Source organism: Etheostoma spectabile, chromosome 8, assembly GCF_008692095.1.
Source record: "Etheostoma spectabile isolate EspeVRDwgs_2016 chromosome 8, UIUC_Espe_1.0, whole genome shotgun sequence".
Taxonomy (NCBI): domain Eukaryota; kingdom Metazoa; phylum Chordata; class Actinopteri; order Perciformes; family Percidae; genus Etheostoma; species Etheostoma spectabile.
This window is the reverse complement of record NC_045740.1, coordinates 33,835,049-33,845,172: the sequence shown is the minus strand read 5'-3', so window position 1 is coordinate 33,845,172 and position 10,124 is coordinate 33,835,049. Positions and strand designations below refer to the sequence as shown.

Here is a 10,124-nt window from a genome sequence, read left to right as displayed (position 1 = left end):
GTGTGTGTTTGATTGCAACAGACAGAAAGACACTACCCAAGTACCAACATTATCAGAATACCACTCTGATGTTCACCATATTGTTTGGATAGCATCCCCAAACTGGATTGTTTCTATAAAGATGACAAGATGCAAACCTCTTATGTTACATAATACGAGTCTATGAGTAGAGAGCTCAGCGCAGCGTAACCTTTGACATGTTGTAATTAAACTTAAACCAACAGTGAGTGCTGACATGACTTTTCAAACAAGTTAGAAGTGGATCGGTTCAACACCCCATAACTTTAGGGGTTTTTCATTTAATACAATATAGTAATTTGACAAAAAATGAAAGTGTATATTTACACTGTGTTCCAACATAATTTATCGCCTCTTACATTTCAGCTAATTTGCGTTTGTCATCAGTGCAACTGCACATTCAAAGCATTTTTTGGAGTTTTGAAATGGACCTGCTCCAGCAGCTGTGCACTCAGCCCTAGGTATCTCCAGTTCAGAACACTGTTAGCAAATTCTAACTGGGTCCAACCCAGTCTGCAGAAACTCACTGACATTAGCTTACTGGAGTTGCAGTTGTGTGGAGTCACACTTTACATGTAGAAAACAGTGAGCCTGTTTCTACATGCAGCTGCACACAGTGATGGCTCACTTTAACTTTAATCATGAAGGCATTCTTCCAGTTCACAGCACTGAAAAATATACAGAAAATTAAAACACAACTGACAAATAAGCTAACTACTTGACCCATTCCTGCATCTTGTTTTACAGTGACGTTATGTCTCAGCAGCTTTTTCAGTTTTTAATTACTATGTTAGCATGCTAGCAACATAGTTATGGACTAATTTCATCAACAATCTCACTGAAAATTAGAAAAAAAAAGCAGCAACAAAACAGCTGGGACAAAGCGAGAACTAAATGCAGGCCAGCTCGCTAACATTTATATCAACGTAAGGTCAGATTAACAAAACATTATCAAGGGTTGTGGATGTGCATGAGAGCCAAGCCTACACAGTAAACAGAAACTTGATAAACGAGGGAATCCAGCTTTTGAATCACCATGCTGCTTTGCAATTCAGAACACCTAGTTGGAGTAATGCTAAGTGTTGCATGTCCTTCCCATCTCTCTCACCTCATTTCCTGCCATCACACTACTTTCACTCTCTAATAAAGAGATAAAAAAGGCCCCAAATATTCGTGAAACTTTACATCAATGATGACTGTAGCATCAGAAGGCTCAGAACAAGTACATGAATGTGCAACGCGGCTAAAACTTCACAGATGACTAGTCAGTCAACAAAACTAGTCTGTTGACTGAGTCTAACAATAACCAGAGCTTAAATTATTAATATCAATGATTATAATAATAAATGAAAGCTTCAGGGTTACAACAATGGGACATTTTTTGGTTCTGAATGCGGCATTTGTCTCCATCGTTAAGCTCTTTCCATATCTCTCTCATTCTCTGCCTCCTCCTTTACAGCCACCTGTCTCTATGTGCTACATGCCAACATGGCTGTGTCTCTCACACACACACACACACACACACACACACACACACACACACACACACACACACCGTGTGATGTGACCGCCGAACATGCAATAAGCTGATAAATAAAGTGGCATCTACCCTACTGTACATTAGAGCTGCATCGACTAGTCGACTAATCAATTAGTCGATCAACAAAAAAAATAATCACCCACTATTTCGATAATCAATTGATTGTTAAAATGCTTTTTTCAGCCTCTCAAATATGGAGATGTCCTGCTTTTCGTCTGTTTTATATCATATTTAATAGAATCTTTGGAATTTGGAGACAACAAGACGTTTAAAGACATCAGCTTTGACTGGCATGGAGAAACTAGGATGGATGTTAATCAGCAGACTAATCAATAATGAAAGTAAGCGTTAGTTTCAGCCCTACATTGCAGGTTAAACCTGGTCCGTTCAGTTTAAACTGTGTCCATCGACATCAAAGCTTTCTACTGTTTCAACAAATATATGCAGTTAAGTTGGCGTCCACGTCTCTGCATTAAGCTGCTCTCTGCTTACCAAGCAAGCATGCTGACTGAGCAGCAGGGGAGCAAAGACAATTCCTCCCGTGGGTGCAAAGACAGACGAGCCAGGGCAGCACACTGCACCCCCACCGGCCTGACTAGGCAGACTGGAGCAGGTAGACAAAAAGCTTTAACCAGGCAGCAGATGGGCTGGAGAAACTGGTGTGGAAGGAAACGATAGAAGCAGAGATGGTTACAATAAACCACCTTGGTGTGAAAATTGATTCTCACCTACTGACTTTATTTTTCATGATTTACTTGCTACATATACGAGAGGTCTAAATGCAGGACTATTAAGACCAGACCTTCCTCCACACAGCTGCGGAGGATAGTAGACAAACTTGCTCTGGTTTATTTGCATTTCTTTAAACCAATCACAATCATCTTGGGCGACGGTAAGCACCGGACGCAATAACGGTACCTCTGCAAAATAGCCTCAGGAAGGAACTTGTTTTGGTGGAATGTGCTCGTTCGAAATTAAAAATAGAAATGTAAAAATGCCAACACAAAGAGAGCGGAAGGTGCGGGGCGTCTGACAGAAAAGGAGGCGGATCTTCCAAGAGCACCGGAGCAATCGTCTAAATGAATATTTGTCGATAGACTAACAAACGTATGATATGATGTGCATCGGATGTATCTGACAACATTATAGGATCCCTAGGTCCCCTAACAAAAAGGTTTATCTCGGTAGGGATCCTTCATAATGCTGTCAGATTCTTTGAATGTTAATCTGAGCCTGTCAGTGGCAAAACAGCACAATTAGTGGACGGAGATTGAAGGTGCCCAACTGCCCATTAACTTACATTGTAGCTTGTTTTGGCCAGTGCCGACTGCAGCGGTCTCTCTTAATCCTGGACCAAAGATTGTAGTTGCAGGTAGAAAAATACCTACAGTATGTCCATGGAAATTATGGTAAACATTTGCCTTATAGATTTACATAGGCGCATGGTTTGTGGCTGCAGTTTACAGGGTTTTTGCTCAATACTGGACCAATTTTAAAGATTTCTGTTCACATTAGTCACTTAGACATTAATGCATGGGAAACTACAAGGATCCATGTATAAAATGATAGAAATGACCATTTACATACAGTAGAGTGCCAAAGTTTCCTCCTATGTCCCATCATGTTCTAGCCATCTGTTACCTGCCTGCCTCTTTCCTTGTACTGAATACTGTTAGGGTACCTGTCCACGTCTTTAGTTCAGGGAGACAGAGTCCCTCTAAGTGTTCATGGCTACACCCATGATTGCTCTTCAGTCCACCACAGTGGTAATGGTGGCAGTCTTTCGAGTCTTTTCTACTCAACCCCAAAAGGAAACCCAGTGGAATAGGGGCAGAAAGGAAAAGGACCAGGAATTGACCACCATCTTTGGGGCTGGACCACAGACTGCTAGGCCAGACAGTAGTGGTGGGGACATATAGCTTGCTGGCATAAATAATGCTGTCAATATTGAGTGTAGTGTGAATGTTGTTCAGATTTAGTTGCTACACAACAAAACAGTAATGACTCGATAAAGCCTGTTTTGTCAAGTCATTACCAAAAAATACAAAGACGTAAGACCTCACCGTGGTGCTTGAAATTGTGTCATTGTGCAACAGTGTTCTTCACGACATCATATATGTTTTATCTAGAATCATTTGAGCATGATGCTACAGAGAACCTTTGTAAAAGGCTTGCTTTTAGCAGCACAAAAGGTTCTGCTATGGAACAAAGAAATCTTCTGCTACAGAAATCCCATTTAGCAAACATGCAGGTTATTATGCTGAGTTGCTTTTTACATTTTAGTGTTCTTTGCAAACAGTGTATCAAAATCCCTACTCTAACATTCCTCTTCTTTGGGTGTAGGACCTGTGTATTTTGATGTGAGAATGAAGCAGGATCCCTTTTACCCGAGAACAGGACATTTTGTCCACTTCAAATCCAAGGTGAAAAATACATTCTTTTTTTTTGATATGGCAATACTGCCCATGTGTCATTTATCACCGACACATCCTTGTGATCTTGTGTTTGAGTTTCAGCTTGCAAACCATACTGCCTTGTTTCAAAAAACATCTGATTTCAAGTGTGTCTATCTGCAGCTCATGGTAAGACAGACTTGTTAGGGAACCAAAGGTCCTCATCCCTAAATATTGCTGTCCCATATGGACATTTTGACAATGGCAACATTTAAAGCCATATGTAATTTGTATAGGCTCTAGCTTGCTTAAGAGCTAATGCTACAAATACATTCACGACACGTGGGATGAAGGTTAGTGATGGGAAATATTCCCATGCTTATAACCTAAGCATATGCATTGCATTACTTTTTCAGGAACTTTCACATATATTTAGCAACAAAATGTATCAGAGCTTTAGAAACAAACAAACCCAGTACTCCAGATGTAATGGCGACATAGATTATGACAGGAACTGACACTTGACGTGAGCACAGCGTGAGACAAGGCTCTTCCTCTAAAGCTGCTTACACATGATGAGACGTAGAACCGCGAGCTAAGGTGCAGAGCCTAGAGGCATCATTGCCTGCCAATCGAAGGTTGGTGGTTCGATCCCTGGCGCTGCAGTCCCATGTCAAAGTGTCCTTGGGCAAGACGCTGAACCCCAAGTTGCCCCCGATGGTGCATCATCGTAAATGTGTGTGACTGTGTATCTAATGAGCGTGAATGGTTCCTGTACTATGTCAAAGCGATTTGAGTAGTTGTTAAGACTAGAAAAATGCTTTATAAGAACAGTCCATTTACATTTATAAGTTCACTAAAGTATATATATAGAAGCAGGGCTTCTGGATTCATTTGTTAACGTCCATAATTATGACTACTAGGCTAATCATGCTACCTTTGGCTATCAACAATAACAGTCCATGGTTAGGAAATACTAGTATTGCCACTATTTTTTATGAATCAACCTGTGATTAGGGTTAAGTGAAGCTGGAGCTGGGAATGAGATCACATTCAAGTAGAACAAGTCGGAATGTTTGCGCTGACCAGGTTAGCCATTGTTAACAAAACCAGTTAACCAGAAAAAAAATGCATTACATAAACCAGGTACTTGGGTCTGGACTTGATCCGTTGTGGAGCAGGTATGCTCCAACCAGAGCTGTTCGGACCAATCAGATTGTCAGGCCAGGCTTTCTACAATAATGGACAGATGATCAACAGTAACGTAATCAACCACGTCACCAAAGAATGCTTGGGTTGAATTTGTTTACAACAGAGATGGCTGCTGCTGAAGAATTGAGATGTGTAGACTCCGCCATCGCGTCTGTTATAGAAGATATCGACAGCTCATTCATTTTAAAAGAGGAACAGAGAACCGTAATTGAGGCATTTGTTGATCAGAAAGATGTTTTTGCTGTCCTTCCTACTCTGTTGCTCTGATTGGTTCTTGTCCATCCAATTGAATACAGAGGCATTTTCTTTCCTGGTTTGGTTGAAACACGCCCCAAAATCACAGCCTAATGGAGCAGATTCTAGTCAGAACCTGAATCTGACTACAATCTGAATCTGACCATGTCAGGCTAGAGAAATTCCGACTTCTGAGTACAAATAGAACGCACCAAAAGTAAACTTGCAGCCTCTCCTAACTGAAGCTAGCCTGCTGACATAGTCATGCTAGCCTCTCTTCTCAATTAGAAATAGGTAAACAAAACCTTAAGCTAGCAGGTAAATTGGCAAATAAATGCCCAATAGGCAGACTTGCTGAATTAATGAACCATTTACTTTTCTTTTTTATTTCATCTAAAAAGCTTCTGTCATGTTCCAGCCACTTACAGTCATGTTTACAATGACCTTGTGTGGCATGCTGGCAGCCAGTATCAGTAATGGCTCGTATTGCTGACTTTCTGATTTGTTTGGGCAATAAATTGCTTAATTCTAACCACGGAGGACCCACACTGCCAATGATCTGAGCCAGGCTGTACGTCATATACTGTAGTAATGTGTCATACCAAAAAAACATTAGCCCGACACCTACAAAACAGCAAATGTTTATCTTTCAAAAAAAGAAATCACACACACTGTGTAATAAACACACAAACAAGGTCACTACAGTTGAAGACTGAAAGCTTTCTTTTCCATTTACACAGTACAGAGAGAGAGAGAGAGAGAGAGAGACCCCCATTTATATGAAAACATGAATAATTGAGTTAGTGAAAGCATTCCCAGGAGAGAAAATGAGAGTGAGAGAGAGTGAGAGTGAGAGAGAGAGAGAGAGAGAGAGAGAGAGAAATCAGCACTGGGAACAACCGAGGGAACACCACTCCCAAATTGCATGTACCTATTCACACACGCACACACGCACACACCCGCACACACGCACACACAGAGCACGACTACATGGAGCAAGAGAATGTAAAAGTAAAGATGGCTACCATTATTACTACAGCATCATAAAAATTAAAGCAAGACAGCAATGGAGAAAGAGATAGATAGATAGATAGATAGATAGATAGATAGATAGATAGATAGATAGATAGATAGATAGATAGATAGATAGATAGATAGATAGATAGATAGATAGATAGATAGATAGATAGATAGATAGATAGATAGATATGGATATTTTGCTGCATTAACCAAAGGATCCCAATCACATTAACAGTATTCCCTTCATCCCTGCATTCCTCCCCTCTCCATCTCTCTTTACCTTCCCTTTTTTCCTCTATCGTGTTGTTTGGATTTCCTCCATTTCCATCGTTTTCTCCTCTGGGATCTCTCTGTAGTCGTGCAATTAGCTCCTTACTTCATCTACCCTTCCCTCTATCCTTCATCCATCTCTCCTTCCATCCTGCTTTCTGTGGCTATATTTTACAGACCATGAATGCCTGTAGAAGTCATATTTTTTATGCACATGTATTATTGTGTGTATGTATAAATGCAAATGGTGTGTAATTTCTGCCTGATCACTCAAATTGTGTGTGAATGTGTGTTTGTGTATGGTCATTGGTCATTGGTTAGGGTTTATGGGTATGTGTGTGTTCTTACCTGAGGCCTGGAGGAGGGGGGCTGTGTGTGTGTGCGCCGTGGCCGTGGCCGGGAGGCGGTGTAATGCCTTAGAGTCTGTCCCTGGGTGGGTAGAGGATCCATGGGGCAATCTGGGGATCCAGAGCCCGGAAGGGGGCCTGGGCTGGGGCCGCAGCCGGGGAAGGGAGCCTGTCGTCTGGGTAAGCCTCCGCGGCCGGCAGCCTCCTCCTCTGCAGCACGAGCGGAGACCGAGTAAAGGAGGGGGAGACTGGGAGGAGGAATGAGCGATGCAGCATCCGCCACCACCTCCCCCTCTCTCCGCCTCCACCCTCGCAGTCCCGGGGGGGAGGGGGACGGGGAAGGGGAGGGCCCTAAAAACCTGACTGACAGAGGGGTTGCTGTCGGCAACAGAGCGAGGCCACACCTTCCTCCTCCGCTCTCCTCTTCAGCATCTCCTCCCCTCTCTCGCTCTACTCCTCTGTCCCTGCTCTGCTGCTCCCAGTCTGCATCCAGAAGACCTGAGAGGGAGGCAGGACAACTGATGAGAGGACAGGCACAAGGAGAGATCATGAAGCAGAGAAGGATGGAGGGAGGGAGGAATGGGGGGGAGAGGGGAGGGAGGAGATGGGGAATCCAGCCCACACAGTAAGCATGCTTTTTGCTGATATGTACTCTATGTATATCTAGGACAAGCAGGGCTCTACAGGGAAGACATGGGGAGAATGGAGCCACAGGAAAATGGAAAAAAAGAAGAAGGAGGGGGTGTCAAGAGACTATGATAGAGGGGGAGGAGAGACTGAGCAGAGAAAGAGGAGGCAGAGCGGAGAGAAGAGAGAGAGAGAGAAATAATCAGTTAAGCATAGACATACAGAGAGGAAACAGAGAGGAAGCAGAGCAGCAGATGGATGCTGCAGTCACACGGTGCTGCACACGCAGTTATTATCAGCCCGGCACACAGGTACAATATGGTCGGGTTAAAACTACACCGATATTAATCTTTCAGCTACAGGCTGCCCCCGGTCTAAATATGTATTAAAGGCCTTTGAGATGCAAATTGACGTGTGCCCCAGAATCCCCCGATGTTTCCTCCTCTTCCCTCATCACCCCCTCCTCCATCTTCTCCCCATGGTGAAAGTCACTGATGTGAAAGTAAGCAGGCCATGCTCCAATTAGCCAAACAGTGATGTGTGTCTGACACAGAGCGGTCCAGCATGGCACACATGAGGAATAATACTACCAGTAATAATAAGACCTTTGTATAGCTTCACAAGAGAAAAATCATACCCACATAACGTAACAGTGAAATGAACAAGTAAAAAAGGAAAAAAATTAAAAAATTAAAAAATTACAAACATGAGACAAAAGCCAGAAATAGGTGAGACTCACCCATTTTCTCAAACCTGTTAACAAAAAAAACTAATTCTCAAAATATATTCACACAATACTTGACTCTACTGGCAAAATCAAACAATGCTTTCAGATCATACACACTGCCAGTCAATGACTAAACACTACAGAGCATTCATTAGACATTAGCTCAAACATTCTAAGGGCATGTTGTTTTTGTTATAATTCCATACAGTAAACACATTTTGCAATGAAAAAACCTCGTACACCACTTGTACAGTGAATATCTTGTACACTGTAAGTATTGCAAGTACTACAATGTTGAGTGTCTGCATAGAAGGCCCTTTAGAACAATACAGTAGTCCAACCCAAAGGGCAAAAGAACAAAGGAAAAACTAAATGAAAAGCACATGACTGTACACAAAAAATACTGTTAAACTGTAAAATCAGACATCAACATTCAATGTTCCTGTGCCACCGGTGCACTCTGTACTGGCTTTTGTGAGTTGCTGTGCATAAACGATGACAACTGTCATGTTTTACTTTTGTTGCCCATGTTAACCATTTTGCAACACACGTGCATTACAGTGTGAAATGTATTTTAGCGAGTGAGAGTGTGTTTAGAGTTTTGCAAGAAGAGTGATTAATTTGACAAATGGGTTTAGGTCCACTGGGAATTCGGTTCAGAGAATTGGGTTAAGTGTTTTAGCAATTCAGAAAAACTAAATAATTCCAGAGCACAAATTGAGGAAACCTGTGTACAACTGTGTTTCCTTTCCCTCCTTTGAATACTTAAGCCATCAAATGGCTTTTGAAAGAAAAGCAATCACCCACATATGCAATGAAATTGAACTGAATAGCATTCAGAGGGACATTAATGGATCACAGACTGTAGTAATAGTTGTATCTTACTCTTAATCGAAGGGGCCGGCCTCAGGCTCTTGGAGTGGAAACTATTTCTCCAAAACGCTGGGCTGTACTGGTGAAGGAGAGAGTAAAATGCAAAACCCAGCACATAAATGGATGATGGAATAACAGAATGACAAGACGGTTGGATGGAGGGTGTGTGTCTCTTACGTCATCCGTTGGGAAGTTGCTGTCAACCAGTCGAAGCTCCGGGATGTTGGTTTTCAGAGCGATGCATGAATTCTCTTTTATGAGGCAATCCTACACATTAAAGAAAGAAAAACATTACTAATAATGAGTGCAACATATTTACACACAGTGGATATACAAAAATATGCAAAAATGTTTTCTAATAATGTGCAAATTATATTTCAATAACAGAGTAAGATTAGTACCTACTGGTGCTTTCTAGGAAAGTTTCACAGTACAAAATTGAAGGATATTTATTTGTGCCATCCAGGGCCTTAAATTAACACTCGACTACGCAACACATGTGGTTCAATTTTGCCATTGGCGATCTACCCGTCGAGTTGGCAGGTAGCCAAGTAAAGATTGAGTACTTCACTAGCTACATTAGATTAGTACATAATTTTCTAGGATTCGAGCTAAAAAATGTGGCGCCACATTACTGGGGTGAAGAGGCCGGCTGAACAAGCCAGCGGCAAAAAGATAAGTATGATTCAAAGAAAAGTAAAAGAAGACGTTTTAATACCCAGTGCATCGCTGCTGACAACGGCTGGTGAAAAGCCTAGTGGGTTTTAACCTCCACTACCCACACAGGCTGGTGACTAAACAAGTTAACTTCAAGCCATGGTGCCATCACACACACACACACACACACACACACACACACACAC

At 42.1% G+C, this 10,124-nt stretch overlaps 1 protein-coding gene across 1 annotated transcript in view; it reads right to left on the bottom strand.

Annotated features, from left to right (window-relative positions):
• Nucleotides 1-10,124, bottom strand: part of carmil2 (capping protein regulator and myosin 1 linker 2) — a 78,741-nt gene that overhangs the window by 12,238 nt on the left and 56,379 nt on the right. Inside the window, 3 exon segments of the mRNA XM_032523383.1 lie at nucleotides 7,036-7,532; nucleotides 9,274-9,340; nucleotides 9,439-9,528. Of these exon segments, the coding sequence (XP_032379274.1) occupies nucleotides 7,036-7,532; nucleotides 9,274-9,340; nucleotides 9,439-9,528 (654 nt within the window).